Genomic DNA, 17,221 nt, shown 5'->3' with positions numbered 1-17,221 from the left:
GTTGGTTAACGTGCCTTCCCGGCAAGAAAGAGGCCCAGGTTCGACTCCTGGCCGAAGTTTATAACCTTTTTCACTGCTTCATAATTTTAATTGACAAAGTTTTATGCACTCCAGCGATTTTCACTTTAAAAATAAGCGCGACGTTTCGTAAAAAATATATATATATATAGTGCAATTTAGATGGAGGAGGTCAATGTATAATAATTTGAATAATTAAAATCTAAAAAAAAATTTCTAAAAATCTAAGTAAAGACATCATATAATTTGTGACATATATTGCTCTGTTTTCCACTTATATTTACCCAACATCTAAAAAAAATTCGAAAAAATAAATGACCAACGATGTCATCGCAAATCGGATACCTGCTTAGCAACCCACTTGGCTCAGCCTGCTTTGCCTGATCATACAATTTTTATTTAAATAATTCTTACCTCAAAAGTTTTTAAATAAAACAGCAATGTTTTTGGCTCAATATGTACTTGGATGGGCTCAAATTAATAAAAAATTATCAATGATACAATAAGTTTGTTTAGTTTTGACTGATTACAAAATACATACTACAATAGGTTTTTTTTTAAATCTTTCTTAAAGGATCGTTTATAAGACAGATCAGATAATATTACTTTAATACAGAATTTTTTTTTTCTAAAATATAATCGACTTTTAAAGTAAGACTAAGTTCTTTGAAATATTAACAATTTAGTTTTACTTTTTTTTTTGAAAATAAATTTACCATTTTGTAACAAAAATTTGTTTACAGCACTCTCAATTTCTAAAATTAAATTAAATTGTTGTGTCTGAAACAAGCGCTTGAATTGTGATGGGTAATAATTTTTGCACATGATAATAAATATACTGTAGACTACCTTTTACAGCCTTTTAAAAATGCGTTTATTAAAAAAAAAAAATAATAATAAATAAATAAAAAGCCATTGATCAGATGAAACTTTTAGTGAAGGGTGCAAATGTAACATTTTTAAGTACTCACTATGTCCAACGCTACTTAACTTTGCTGATTGATAAAGCTGCCAGTCTATTGATATTCTACCATGTCAGTTGATAAAATGTTTGTAATATTACATCATATTCATTACGATGAATGTTAAAATATATCATTAAATAACTGTCCATAATTTACGTCAGATTTTTAGTGAAACATTTCAGTACACCTAAAGTACTGATAAAATATAGCTTAGGTACTTAGCTTAGAGTATTCGTATGTACTGATATTTTTTTGAATAATTACACAACTTGTATAAAAAATACTTACAAATATTTGATAAAAATGGATTTTTTTTTATATTATAGTGCTATACGTACGGCTCCTATAAAGGGCACTATTCTGGGCATTTATCACTTAGGAGAAGAAAGGGAAAAGGGATGGGAGTCCTCGCATTACTGGGAGGGGAGTAGGGGGAAATTAGGCAATTATGCTGCAAGGAGGTCGCCTAAACCCTTCTTAAGAAGCATTGTGTAGTGAAAAACCACATGTGAAAATTCACAGAGGTACTTTGCCTGAAAAAGTCGCACTGGCCGGGAATCGAAACGTGGTCTCCTGCGTACCGACCCACGACTTAGCCGACTGAGCCACTGCGCGCTCTATCATGAGGATAGATATTACATTTCAATTTATCTGCCCTGGTGGGGAAAGTGGAAAAAGGATTGAGATTCATGTATAAAGCAAACTGTGACACAAATGATAGCTCCTATATTACGACACATAAAAGAAGTAACACATTTCGAAAAATATAACCGTAATGAGAAAAAAATCCTCAAATTTTAAGAACATTCAAAAAAATGGATCTCGGTCATGATATTAACTTTTTAATAAATAACGTTATACTCACTTTTCATAACAAATATATTGAATTTTTAAATAATGAAATTCTAAATCATGTAAAAGAAGAAATGGAAACATATTGCAGCACAGATGCTACATCATGCTACTTATCACGGTGATGATGAATCTGATAGTAATGTTTATATTAATTTTTAATGGAATTTCTAAACAATATTCGTAAAGACTCATCTCTGCAAAAACTTTATTGGAAAATTGGAACAGTTGTTATGTTGACATGAAATAACAATCATAATAAAGTTGATTGGAATTAAAGATAAAATAAACCAGCGCGTCATAGCAATACCTCAAGGATGGCATAGAATTATATTAAAAAATTATTTAGATGTAATAATTTCTAAGGGAGTGGTGTAAGATGTCTGTAGAGGGCTAGAACAAATATTGGAGAAGTGCTTAAACAATGTGTTTAGAAATTGTGAAGAGGCTGAGGTGGGTTTCTTGAAATGTGTAAAGAAAGCTGAGTGGGTGGTGTAAAAGTAGTTACAATCAAAATGATATGATAACCCACATAATTTTACCTTATTTAGGGATGCAGCTAAAGGTTGGCTGTAGGGAGTTCTTTAAAACAGTGAGGAAAGCGTAGTGGGTTATCTGGTTATAGGATTATATCACAGCGAGGGGGTGCTGAGAGGGTTGTTGGGGGATGGAGGGGGCTAAACAATGATTGAACCCAATATAAATAAAATCAAAACTGACAGAATTTTATTGAAGTGAAACTTCTTAAGTTAGGTCGTGAATACCCGCGTAAGGGGAAATGCGTTACAAAAAAACGTAGCCACTCACCCTGCGGCCCAAGCCCTCTTCTCAATCTCCTCTCTTACACACAGCTCCCTTCCGCTCCGTCTCTCTCTCTCGCATGTATGCCGATCGCTTCCTTCCCCTCTCGCTGCTACTATGCCTATATATACATACATGTATTAAAGAGGTATGTTAGTATGTATATTTCTACGCTACGACTAAACGCTAAATGGCTAAACCGATGAGCATGCAGAAAAAAGAAAGAAAGAGAAAAACAACAACTGTACCTATACTAGAGGCAAAGTATACGAATGTCTATTGTACACATATATAACATATACGTGTTGCACGTCCTGGTTATTAACAATTTTTACTGGTTTTCTGAGGAACAATTACTTGATCGAGATGCACAAATATAGAGGGGTTGAAGTATGTACAAACATAAACTCAATTATTTCCTTTTTTAACTTTGTCTTGAAAAAAACGGGTAAAAAAAATTTGCTTTTCTATGCCATATATAAAAAATTATAATGGACATTTACAAAATCTTCAAAACAATTTTGTCGCAACATAACCTCTCAAAATTCGAAAAACAGTCGTATCTCGAAAGGGAAGCCAGATAGGCTAAAAATAATTCCAGGTGTAGAAAATAATTATTGAGGTGAAAAAATATATAATATACGGATTCATACCAACAAAAGTAATAATTCTAAAAGTAATAAATCTTATCTCAACGGAAAAGCTACATATCCCAGCTACAAATTAATTTATTTTCTATTCTTTAATCTATCATGTATTATAACAATAATTGTCACATGACCGAAACCCGTATTCTTATTATTAATTTTAAGATTAGTAGAAATAAGTTATAGGCACGGGTAAATTTAAATATTTAAATATTAATAATCATAGAAAACGAATTAAATGAAAAATTAAAACTTTACTATAAAAAATAGCTGTATGTCTATTGTTTTCCTCAATCTCAATCAGATAAGTAGAGTGGATTGTTTCACTGTTATGGTAGCCAAAATTCAAAAAAAATTTTTACTGTCGGATACAATGATTCTGAAAAGAATTGATTGTACATAATAATGCAGAAATCTAATGCACAAGTAGTAATTTTAAATAAAAGGAATTTTCGTCCTGCGTAATTGGACACAAGCAGCTTTTTTCGGGGAACTATAGTGAAAATTTTTGCGTCCCTCTGCATTACATAACCAACAATTCGTTTATGTATCAATACATATATCATAGCAAACATGGAAGTACTTAGAATTCGCGAATCACGTGTAACATAAGTATATGTATTTTATGCACGCTTGTGTTCGAATACGTAATAACTATAAAATTTTTATTACTTCAATATCGGATTCTTAAAGACCTTTTGAAATAAGGTGTTATCTAGTTTTCTTACTTTCTGTTATACCAAGTTTTCTCTATTTTTCTGTATCTCGCTATTCCTGTCACATATAATGCGAATACCATTTTCACTTGGACACGTTTACGCTAATTTCCTTTGTTAATTCTCTAAAAAAACAAAAATTTGTCTTGTTCTTGAGAAACATTAGCGTATTATGAGTAAAAGCTTTATATGTACAATAGATTTGATTGATACCTCAACTAAAGATTACAGAGTTAAAAAAATAAAAATATAGATTTAGTTGATCTCATAACTAAAGATAGCAAATCAAAAAATCTGCAAGATAAAAAAAGATACTCTGAAGAAAAAGATGGATATTTTTTTTATAAAGAAATGGCGCGAGTAAATAACGATATTAATAATTGAAATAGATATCCATATAGAACTGATGGAAAATTGGTATATTTATATATAGCATACGAGAAATAAAACATTGCGCGTAAATTCAATTTTCAAGTATTAATTTTTTATTTTCTTGCCTATTAGAAATCTTCTTCTAAACGATATGGAATAGCTTGCACCATTCATCAAGAATAGTGATAACAAACACTAATTTTTAATTTAAACCATTTTTTGAGGCTGACTGTACCGATTTTACTCCTTTAAAGGATGATATTGATAATATTCACATATCTATAGAAGAGAAGAAAATTTTGCCCAGCTCAGAGCTTTTAATGAAATTAGAGTGTCGCCTCTCTACACGAAAGGCCATGAAAAAAGAGAAAGAGGACAGCAGGGGCGCCCAAGAGGCACTGCGGTATAAGTTAAAACAGCGTCTAGCTCCTGAACAAAGCAAACTAAAGGCTATTAAGAGAAATTTGGACGGGAGTAGTCTATACGAGGTAAATACATTCATTGCATCTACACTGGGAGCTAAAGCAAGTAAACAATTAATTAATTTTAACCCTGACTTTATTGATAACTCGTTGATAACTGAGCGTGGAATGTGAAATAATAGTTTTATCATAGTAGTCATTAACGAAGATAACTTGAGGTTTTGTGCATAAGCACACGATCAGTAAGAGCTAATTTAGGAGTGAGAATAAAAACTCCAAAGTCAGGTGTTAGTTTGAGCAACGTTTCGTTGGTCTTAACGCCAACCTCATCAGGCTCAGTCTATATCGTTAAGACGGTCGTTACAGTCTGTAACGACCGTCTTAACGATATAGACTGAGCCTGATGAGGTTGGCGTTAAGACCAACAAAACGTTGCTCAAACTAACACCTGACTTTGGAGTTTTTATTCTCACTCCTAAATTAGCTCTTACTGATCGTGTGCTTATGCACAAAACCTCAAGAAATCATGGAAACAATTGGGAGCAGAACGGCACGTTCAACAAACACCGTAATTAACGAAGATAGTTTAGGATGTTTCAATTATTTTCTTACTTATAAGACGTGCTTAGACAACCAGAGCGTGGCTCATTATTGGCATATTTCTGGCTATCTTGGAGGGGTTTCTACCATTTTTAGATATTTTTTTTACTCAGAACAGTTTCACCGAATGCCACTGTCAATACGATATATTTTTTGGAACACTTAATTTCATTTTTTACACAAAATTGGATTCAAATTCGTTGATCCATTGTGTTTGGTGGCAAAAAATTGCTGAGTACGTGAAACACTTCTAACTGTTATGTCTCTCAGAAACAAACTAAACATACCACATAGCTGAAACTACAAACATATGTTTGTGATGAGCGTACCAACATAAAAAAAAAAAAAATTGATAATCGAATGTACGTTTTCTAAAAAATTTGAAAAGTCACTTTAATATTTGAAGACATCTTGTATACAGGTCCTCTTATGACACCTCATATCATAGTCAATTAAAGTAATTGCATCCTGATCGTGGTGCGTTGCAAATAACTCATCTAACGCAACCGAGTAGTCGATACAACTCCCTGAAAATGATTAGAATGGTAGCCCCTCAACAACATATCTGTATTTAAGTCTCCAATAATTCGAAGAGCCTAGACCATTCAGTTTCAATAATACTAAAAATTTTTGAGCACTCGAGCAGTCTGCTCCCAATCGTGTCCCTAACAGGACACATTGACCTACCTCCCTGAACAAACTATTATTGCACAAAAGATTGTACAATAGCATACTATGAAGAGTAGTATTTCGCACCAGTGTAAGCCATAACTTGGATGTTGCAAAAATATTGATACTGTAAATATGCAAAAGCCATACGATTCCTCTTAATAAGCACCAAGAAAGTTTGCATTGATGTAGGCTATGTCTAAGAAATCTCTTGTACTTCTTTGGCGGAATAGAAGAAAAAAAAACAAAGATGTCCATCATTGCAGTTGTTGCAAGTTAGACTCACATTCAATCTGTATCTTAATAGTTCTATCATCCTTACGAACAAAACTTTTATCCAAACATACTTATAATCCCACTCCCTTAGCTTTCATAAGCAACCTGTAACCCAACTTAGATAATATCTCATACAGAGAAAGAGAGAAATGAGTCGTATAAAGAGCACTGAAGAGAAAGTAAAGCAAGAAAAGGTGTATTGAGTAAAAGAGATGGAGAAGGAGATTATGAGTTTTGCAGAGTAAACCCGCCGTTTCTGTGTCCACCTATTCGGAAGCTTAGACAGTTTCAGGATAAAGACAGGATGCATGAGTCCAGAAGTAAGTAAATTAAACGCAGCGAGAAATAAAAAAAGTGAGACGGAGAAAAAAAAACAGGATGATGAAAGTAAAAGAGGTTTGTTGGTGATATAGTGGGTTTACAAAAAAGCCAAAAAAAAAGAAAAGTATGGAGAACAAAAAGCAAACACGAGAGTGAAAGAACGGATAAGATTTGTTATTAATACGAATGTGGGAAAAGGGAAAGAATGCAAGGCTAAGTCGTAAGAAGACAGATAAATAGATCGTTTATTTTTGCTTACGACATAAGGTTCATAATAGCCAGAAATTATTGCAGTGACCAAAAGGGCTAGAAAGACAAGGACTTGCTGATACTTATAATGTGTACACGTTCTATAAAAGTAAATACTTTTTCTGTAATATAAAAGGATTAAATATTCATGATTAAAAACAGAAATAAGATTTAAAAAAAGAGTTCCCATATGTTCACGAGGGAAGGGGTTTTATGCTGCTCCCAATACAGTTCAGTCGTGTAGAGGTGGAAGTGGTTTACGGCGGAAAATAAATGTAACGAAAATGTGCAATAAAAATTTATACAATATATTTACAGTGCTTAAATTATGAAAATGTGCTCAAGTGAAGGCAAGCGGAGAGAAGCTTTCTCTGCCGCCGCGGCGCGCTAACTAACTTACTATGCTCGCAGAACAATATTCATAGGGACAAAAGTTAAAGTATAAACTTCTCGTACTTTGATAAATAAAGGTACAAGAGTAAAGGTCAAACGGTCTCTTGGGCATTGCAAATGTACGCGATGATAAAGGCGTATGATCGGAAAATTACTTCAACTTTAATATAAGAATAACGAACGTGACGCAATTTAAATTTAGAAAAGGTTTGTCGGCAAATATTCAGGTACAAAACTGAACACCATAATTTAAAATTAATGGTTACAAAAATCTAACACAAAGTTATTCACAATAATTACGTTAAAAAAAAGATGCTCTAAAAAATCGATTAAACCTGCTTTAATTATTTGATGAACATATGTGTACAGGCGATTTATTTAATTTCTGAGAAACTGTGGGCATGAAGGACTTGTTCCATACATTTAGTCTACCGCGGTCTTTTGTGTAAGGTCTATAGCACTCATTCCCGTATAGCCTCGAGAATAAGTTGGTCTACAATTAAAAGACTTTTTCTCATAGAGTTTAAACCCTCCATCGAACCCTTTCATAGGTACATAATCCAAACGAGCATACAGATCATGAGACGAAATAAACAATAGAATTATTATCTTCTACACTTCCTTACTTTAAGATTTTGAATGTAGTGTGACATACATGTCATAAAATTTTTACTGTATTGACTTAAATGGACCATTTCACTTAATAAACATTATTTTTTCTGTGTTTCATAACACAGGAATATAAATAAACTATCTGTACTTTTAACAACATCCATCTCTCCTTACATTTTTTCACGTGCTGAATCGGAACCTGCTGCTTACTTTGCTAGTACACCCCTAAAATAATAAATAAATCGCAAAAAATAGCAAAAAATTTTTAAAAATTATAAAACCAATGTATAAAAGCACAGATTAGAAGAAAAATTTTTTTTATCATTTATGAAACATGTTTCTTCTGTGTTTGATTGCGCTCAATAATAATTTAACATCTTCTTTGTGGCCGTACATCATCATTTGTTTTAACTAAATGCATAAAAACGGCAAAAAAACTACGAAAAATTGTGAAAAACTGTAATATAAATCGCGTTTCAATGCACTAAGAGATTGATTAAAACTTTTCAGGCCTGAGTTTAATTCATACTTTGTCTATTTTGGTCGCTAAATTTTTATCTCAAGTGTTAGAAGCTCACAACCCTAAGAATTATGCGCACTTTGCAAAGAATAAAAAAAAGTAAATGTACTGCCTTATTTTCATAAATTGAGAAATATTACAAGGAAATCTAAGGGCGTGATCATGATGTTATTCAAAACTCAAATGTCTCTAGCACGAAATTGATAAAAATTAGTTCATTTGCTGTGAGATCTCAAATCAGTTCTTTACAAGTTCCACTCCAAACATTTCCTGTGCACTTATACCTTTACGGAACAGTTCTTATTCTCAGTCCTGTTCATAGTCTCTAAAATTGTTAGGGAAGTAGTCTAGATGAGAGTCCAAAATGTGCAGCTTAATACTTATTAAGCATCCCAACGTTCTAAAACTTTTCATCGACTTTTAGACTAAATTCTGTTAATCTTGACTTTCCTTTGTAGTAAAAATTTCATCATAAAATGCAGTACATAGTAAAGGACCATCGAAAATGCCTGATTTTAATTTTGTATTACTTGTAGCAAAAAACTTTTCTTCTAAATATTGATAACTGTCTTATTGTTTGTCCAGAGCTTTAAGAAATTGCTATGTGAGACCAAGCTTGATATGAAAATGTCGTTACAAAATTTACAAGGGATCAATCATGGGTATGCATGTACTGTTTTTAAATCTTGGACCAAATTCTGTCCTCTTTAACTATTCTTTTAGAACATTAGCAATTGCCTCTGTACCTGCTATCTAACAATCGTTAAGAACAGAAATTTTCTGTAAATCCCGATTATTGATCTAGGATCAAGGTTAAAATTTTTCGATCAATGCCAACTTTCCATTCATGTTTAAAGAAATTAATTTTCTCAAACACTATTTGTGAATTTTAAAACGTTCCCTTAAACTTCGTAGAGTGATTCATTGGGACCCATGCGTGGGTATTTACATAAAAAAGTAGAACCACTTAAAGAATTTGTTTTGACGAATAAATAAACAAACTTCAGTCTCTGTCCTTATGTGCATTTTGTTTTAATACGTTAACTAACGCTTCTAAATATAAATGAAAAACGAATAAATTATAACTTTTGAAACAGAATATTTGGAATTCATTGTTTTTATCTTAATACATAGAAGCTTTAGTATCTTTTGCAATAAAATTTTTCTTTTTAAGACCTGCCAGATTGTCATCACTATCTTTAAGTTATTCCAAATTCCGTATGAAATCATCCAAACTCCATGAGTCATAATATTCAAGACCATTTATATATGATAATAAAAAGTATTTATCATCCTCATTATAATTCTCACTTTTTTCTTTGGCATATTTGTGACGTTTCATTTATTTTATCACCAAAGAATGATCCACATCTACAATTTTCAAAGCTATCATACTATTAAAAAATTTTTTTTTCTGGTTTCTGAACTAAAATAATATTGTTTTTATGAATTCAATTCAGGGCCAGATGTGATATTCTACGACTGAAAGGTTATACGTAGAGAGACTTTAATTAAACAGATAAAGGCTTTTCATATCGGGTAATCTTCAACTCACCACGAAATTTTTAGTGCGAATTAGATTAACATTAAATTTCGATTTCAGAATGCTTGAGTACTGATTGCTTAAGCCTGTTAATAGGGCACCTCCAAGTGATGACGGTTGGCAAAATGTTTAAACAGCAGAGTCTCTAGATTAACGTCATTTATACTATTATAGCACGTTAGCTTCGATGGCTTAGTGGTTAGCGTGCTAGCTTCATAGCTGGAGATACTTTAGAGGTCATGGGTTCGAATTCAGTCAAAAATTATCGAGATTTTTTTTCGGTTTTTTTCCGATAGGATGAGTCCTCAAGATGCCGAAAACCGATTCTTATACGTCGATTTTTCTGGTGATATCTGAACCTTCAGAAGCTTTCTTTCTGAAGGGGAGCCAACACCTGGCCAGCTTATCGAATAAAAGTCACTGTCTGTTATAAAAAGGTCGGTACAGCAAGTTACATGGTTCATTGGAAAAATATCTTTCCATTAAACTTAATAATATGATGGAGTGTGCTTGAGACAATCGCTGTGTTCTGTAAATAGTATCCAGTAGAATGGATGACTGAGTCGTCTGAGGGGAACTTTGCAAGGGGCCCGCACGAAAGATTCGCAAACTTGGGGAAAATAAGATAGTAATTTTGGAAAAAAATATGAAAAGGTAGAGAGAAGAGACGTAGGATACGTAAAAATCCTACAATGGGTATACGTGAGAGTTTGAATACAATACAATGCAAACACTATTATGGCAGGCAGGAATAATCAGTGTTTCACGATGTAGGGACTTGGAACCCTAATATCGGTGGCTGGTCAGAATCAGAAAACGGACTCCTACGTGTCGTTACCAAAAAACCATAGCTCTACTTTGATAGATAACTTAGTCTTTGTAGAGTATATCACAAATGTGACGAAGATTTTAATGATTTCTGTTTCATTTGTAGTGAACTCTGAGTTACAAAATACAAAAGACCTATGACCTAAAAAAAACAGTGCTACAAAGTTGACGTACTGAACCCAAAAGTAATTAGAGTGTTACACGTATTTTGTAGATTATGTTTATCGATGGTCATGTGATAGAACAATAAGGAATAACAAAAATTTGTAAATTACAAGTCAATAATATGCCATTTGCACCGTTATGCCAAAAAACTGCTGTTTTTGTATGCCAGATAGCCAAAGTTTAGAACTTGACAGAGAAGCTGACATCTCGTATGGCAACGTTTTTTCGGTTTGATGACTAGAAAAAATAGCAGTCTTATTAGATAATAGCTTTGTAAATCATAGATGTGGATCATTCTTTTGAAGTGAAAGAAATGAAAATTGAAATATAAAGAATGAGCATTTGCAAGCAAATCTGAATGACAGAAAATTGTTTACCAAAGGTACTGTTATTTTCTAAAGTTATTTTCTAAAAATTAAAAAAATAGATAAGGTTTTTTAGATGTGAAAATATTAGATATCGAATTAAAACCTATTGCGTGTGAGGACTAATATTGAAGCCTTTTTATAAATTCGTCAAAACAAATTTTTAAAACAGTTTTGCTTCTTAATGGGAAAACACAAGAATCAATCTTATTAGCTTACCTAATAAAGCTGAAAAAAATTATGAATATTTACATATATTGGTGGAGATAATTAGTTAGTCATAACATTAATAAATATTTTCCAGTGATCTGAAAATTTTAACCTTGATCCTATACTGACTATTCTTGTTTCTTGTGTTTGTGGAATAGCAGGGACAGAGGTAATTTTTATGTCCTGCAACATTGTCCAAAAAGGACAAAGTTTTGTCCAGGATCAAACAACACTGTACAACACTTTGAAAACTTTTCTACCACTTTTTTTACATCAAGCTTTATCTCATAAAGCAGTTTGTACACGCTCTAGACAAAGAAGGGACTGCTCAAAATATTTAGGAGAATCGTTTTTGCTGCAAGTAGTGACATTAAAAACGGAAATTTTCGACGGTCCTTGAGTACGCACTTTATGTCACAATAAAATGCTTACTGCAAAGATAAAGGTCATTAAGAAAGATGCGTTGCTAAGTTTTAAAAATGTTTCGTGGAACTTATTAGGGAATGAAAGGTTTCAAGATCACCAGAGATTGATTAAGGAGTTGGATAAAATTTATTTTGAACAGTTGGCATCCTTCATGAGTCGTAAACCGTACTATTTAAATTTCCATCTTTACCTCTTTACTAATCATCTCGATTACAGAGAAGAACGACGAAAACTGATCCATCAAGATATATGTGAAATGAAGAATCGATCTAAATAAAAATGGTATGGAAACATGGTGCCAGATTTGGTTTAGACGCTATATTCCATTTATTAAAATAAAGGGGAAGTGAAGTCCACTGCACAGGTATTCTGAAAGGCAATGAGCCTGTTGTAAGAAATAAAAAATTAAAAGTCAAACCTAAAAAACATATCTTGAGATTCAAAGCAGATAAATTAGGCATGTGAGCTTTCTTGTAACATGTCACAATTTTTTTAAAGGAAACGCTGTATTTAAGTGTAAAAAATAATTTTCTCGCATCTCGTGCCATTTAAATACATGATTTTTCATTATTATTCAGTATTGTTATTTATATACAAACTACCCAGAATTTTAAGTGTCCAATGCTCATTGTACTTAACATAAAAACTCAACGTATCAACACACATGTTTTTTGCAAAAAGTTTAAAAATTTTATTGTGCATGGTTGTAATGAATATCAGATTTATCTTGAACATAATTAAATACTAGGGAATCATATTTAATACTGGCCAAAAATAGTACATGACGCACCAAGGGGAAAAAATAAAGCATTATCTTACGAGTATAAGTTAACTTCCAAACTTAAACCGAGGATGACAAACATCGGAAAGACAATGCAGTAGTCTTTCTTTGAGTCATGTGTGCAATTTTTTTCTTCCTTTGCTAAAAATATGACTTACTGATATTTTAGCTATAAAAATGCTACATAACCTTCCAAGTGAAAATTAACCTCACTGCTCATTAGCCAAATGAAAGGGCAACAAAAACGCAGAGAATAGCAAAACGTTCTTTTTCAAGTAGTGAGAGTGCGATTTCGCACCCGGAAGAAATATGGCACTCAACTTCCTGAAAGCAGAAAAAAATTATATTTTCGTAGGAGGTAATAAAATTTTTTTGGTACGTAAATACTTATTTTTACGGTTTTTAATAATTTCATATTGTTTTTTCGATTTAGGGTGTGGTCACATGGTGAATACAAAATTCGCAACGCACAATACGGACTTTTCTGATAGCCAATGAAAGTACGTTTTTGCTGAAAATTTCGTATATTTACAAACGGAACTTCAAGTCCGTACATAATTCTGTTTATCAACTCGAATGTTGATTACGAAGTTTAAACAATGGCTACTTATGTCTCAGCTGCGGGTATTGTAATTTTGAGATACCGATAGGGGCATTCTCTATAAAAATATTATATCTGTTTCGCTAATCTCAATGCAGATCTTAGAATTCTGTTGATGCTGATGATTATTTTTTGACATACATAGAATATCTGCATAGAAATAATAAACATATTTTTTTTATTATGCTGTTGTATGCATTATCTTTTGAGATTGAAAATTTAAGACAGTCAAATAGTACTCTTAAGCTATGAGTTTTGCAATACTTACTCAGTAGAACAGCTAAAAATTTTGTAAAAAAAGGGGTTGCAATAGTCAAGCTCAGTAAATACTGTATGTGTAACATTTTGTCTATCGTTTAAATTCAAAAAGAGGATCCGAGATAAGCAACACTATAAAGTTTTCCTGTGAAGAAATTTTTCCTATAACCAAAAAATATAAAAAAGTCATTAAAATGAAACATATAAAAGTTTTGGCTAAACTTTAAGTGAACATGTAAAATCTTAGTGATCCAAAAAGTTTTTGTTGAATTTTTCCAAGAGATTGTTTTGCAGCAGTATTTCCTAAAAAAACTTATTTAATAGCCTGGGGTATTATAGTCAGTGGTGTTAAGCAATCAAATTCTTATTAGGATAATAAGTGATTTATTACAATACTAGAAAACTCATTATTTTACTTGTAATTTGCAGGTTTAAGAAGCAAATTAGACGATCAGTTATTATAAATAATGAACACTACAAGATTCTGGTTTGAGCCTTTTGTTGAATCTCAGTTGTTGACGCTAGAAACATTCAAAGCAGGTAAAGTTGAAGAAAAATTTTTATACATTTTAAAGCAATATCTAGAATCTTATAGCAACTAATGAGATAAAGTAGTTTTCGTTATACAAGCGCAATTATCACTGGGCCTTTTTTATTGAAGGTAGTCGTAATTAGATAGCGATTGTGTGCCGAATGCTGTTTTTTCTACCAAGGACGTTGTAAACACCCAAATATCACAAAAAATTAAGTAGGAAAATGATTTTTGCACATGCGTCGACGAACTGAAAAATGTAGAAAAATCGTGGTGGAAAATCTCAAATGTAAGAAATTAACTAAATGAATAGTTTGAGTGAGGAACATTAAATAATCGTAAAATATTTCATTTGAAACTTGAGCTACTAAGATGTTTTAAATGCGGAATGATATAATTACTACATTTTTGACGTATCATTAAAATGAAATATGTGATGAAAGAACAGTAGAATTGTGAGAAAAATTTTTGAAGGTGTTACTGAATCCGTACACTTTGTGATAATTTTTTATCCGATTTAGCTAGAGTATAATGACTTTAAGCTATTGATATGATTTAACTGTACAATACTAAAACATGAAAAAATTTAGAGTAAGATTTATATTTTTTCTAATATAAAAAAGTTTATTTCATCTTAAAAGAGTTTGTGGTGTTTCCAGTAAAGTAGATGCTTCTTAGAGCCTCAGTATGCATAAAAACGGCAATCTATTTTTGGTGGCAAGTATGGTTGCAATAGTTTAAACGCAATAGTTTAAATAATTAACAAAACATTTTTGCTGGTAAATTTGCCTTTTTTGAAAAGAAATTTTTTTTTGTGAATTTTGAAGTATGTCTTATAAAATTATGAAGTTTTTTAGATTTGGAATTTTGATTTTCTAACCAACTTCGAATGGTCATAACTATTTATCTATTTAATACTTTCACAATGAACGAAAATGTACCTCAAGTTGATGTTCCTTCACTTATTACAATATATTTTTTGTTGTTGTTTGTTCAAGATGTTAAATAAATCCAGTATTTTACGATGCTACTGTTGCATCTATGTAAAGGCTTGCTGAGGAGCAAAAGAGTACCTGTTGTTAGAACATTGTAATCCTTATAAATTGTTTTGTAGACTTAGAATTAAATGATCAGTGCTACGTAATATTTACTATTGGCTTCAAAATCAACGGCTCAAACAATGATCCCGGGTATTTCTTATGACTCACAAATTTTTGTCTTATAAGTTAGCCCTTTAACATTTACTTCGGTTTAGTTAAACAATACTTAAGTTAGTTAATGTTTATTAGATATTACTGTGTATTAGCTACTAGATTCTAAATTTTTTCAGTTATTGTGATTATAGCTTATGCAGAGTATAGATATCTTTGTTTTTATTTATACTGGCCTTGGCAAATTTTATATAAAATATTATGCACAAAAGATATTTTTGTAACAAGTCTCTTTGTCGATAGTCAAAACGTCTTTCCAATTTAACTTAAGTAAATATTACGATTAGTAAGCAACAACAGAATTGACGTTAAAATTTCTTTTGGAACAACTTGTACTTTACAGTATCGTGAATTTTTGAAGTGGATTTTTTTTTACATATCTTCCCGATCGGAAAGCTTAAGAGGGCTTCACGTTGGGCCTACATTGGTTACCCAGTTACCGATGTAGGTCCAAACAGGGCAAATACATAGAGGTAGATAGCGCAGTGTAATGGGGCATTATGTGGGGCCAATATTGGCATCCCAATTAATCTATAAAGGACATGGTTAGAAAAATAAAGAGAGGTATGAAAATAACATTTAATAATTAATGTAGGCGACGCGTTTAAGTCTAATTCGTAATGATATTCATTAGCATAATTTATTTGCAAATCACTCTCATGATTGAATACTCCCACTTCATTGATTATTTCACGCTTCAAAATTTTATTTACTCACAAACTCTTTTTAAATTTAACAACAATAAACGATATTCTTTATCACTCGTAGTAATTTATTAAAATAATAAAACTTGAGTAAATCTTGGTATTTAATACTTAATATGAGTAATTACTGCTTCACTAATACACACATACAATCTGCAATATACACAGTTATAATGCTGTCCCCAAATATATATATATATATATTTCTCTGCTCTCGAATCTCTTGATGCGTACAAGGAAAAGCTAGGTAGACGATAACTTTCTTGTCCCCACTTAGCGCCCACCCAGAGCCCCATTACATTCCTAGCTTGGTACCACCTAGGCAACTCACATAGGCCCCAGCTAACTAGCGTGGGAGCACTGCTAACTTTCCGATCGGGTTGTTGTAAAGTAGACGTATTTTACAAATTAGTGTCTAAGTTTAATCCGTATGGTCATTATTTTTGTTGTGTTATTATCATTCATATTTTTATTTTTATTTTTGCTTAGGTTATTTATTTTCAAAAACTTTATGCACAAAACGTATAGAATAATTATTTGTAGAGAACATATGCCTAATCTAATCATCATTATGACGTTGAAATGGTTTACTTGATCATAAGATGACTCTGTTAACTAAGTTTAATACAACGTTTGATACAATCTGTATTAGTGTTTTCCGTTTGTATTATAATACCAAATATTTTTCTTTTTTTGACGTATGCTTCAGTCGTATTGAAAACATTGTCGAATTTTTGTGATTTAACATAACTATTCGTCTGAGTGTACTTGATATCTAATTGATTGCTACACCATTCTGTTATCAGGTACATTATACTTCCAATTACTTTTTTTTATGAACGTGTCAAAAAAAATAAGTCCCTAACATAACTCAGTAACCTTTAGATGCTTAGCTTGACCAGTAAAGAAAGTTACTTCACATTGCTTATGACTTTTCTACGTCATCGGATCACCGAAAAGTTTAATCTTGAACCTAGTCGTTAAGGTTGGTTAATGGTTAAGTTCTTAAGATTTCTAAATCTTGTGTCTCTCATTACTAGAAAAATTTGGATCTTATTGCTTAACATCAACTTTAAGTAAATTATGCCTTGGAATTATCTGACTATTATTCCTATGTATTTGCAATCGTTTTCTTATAGTGTCGTTCCTTAAATTGATACTTGG

General features: G+C 31.8%; 1 protein-coding gene across 6 annotated transcripts in view; it reads left to right on the top strand.

Moving 5' to 3' along the window:
* LOC106644325 (BRISC and BRCA1-A complex member 2) overlaps positions 1–17,221 on the top strand; it is a 258,139-nt gene that overhangs the window by 95,524 nt on the left and 145,394 nt on the right. For all 6 annotated transcript variants that reach the window (XM_089589220.1, XM_089589222.1, XM_089589216.1 and 3 more), the window contains exon 2: positions 14,040–14,150. In XM_089589220.1, coding sequence (XP_089445346.1) covers positions 14,078–14,150 — 73 coding nt within the window. In that variant the 5' untranslated portion in view covers positions 14,040–14,077. The remainder of the gene's footprint in view (positions 1–14,039; positions 14,151–17,221) is intronic.

Source organism: Copidosoma floridanum, unplaced genomic scaffold, assembly GCF_036245765.1.
Source record: "Copidosoma floridanum isolate Cflo_tuat_1 unplaced genomic scaffold, Cflo_Japanese_pri ptg000008l, whole genome shotgun sequence".
NCBI lineage: Eukaryota > Metazoa > Arthropoda > Insecta > Hymenoptera > Encyrtidae > Copidosoma > Copidosoma floridanum.
This window is presented reverse-complemented; position numbering and strand designations above follow the sequence as displayed.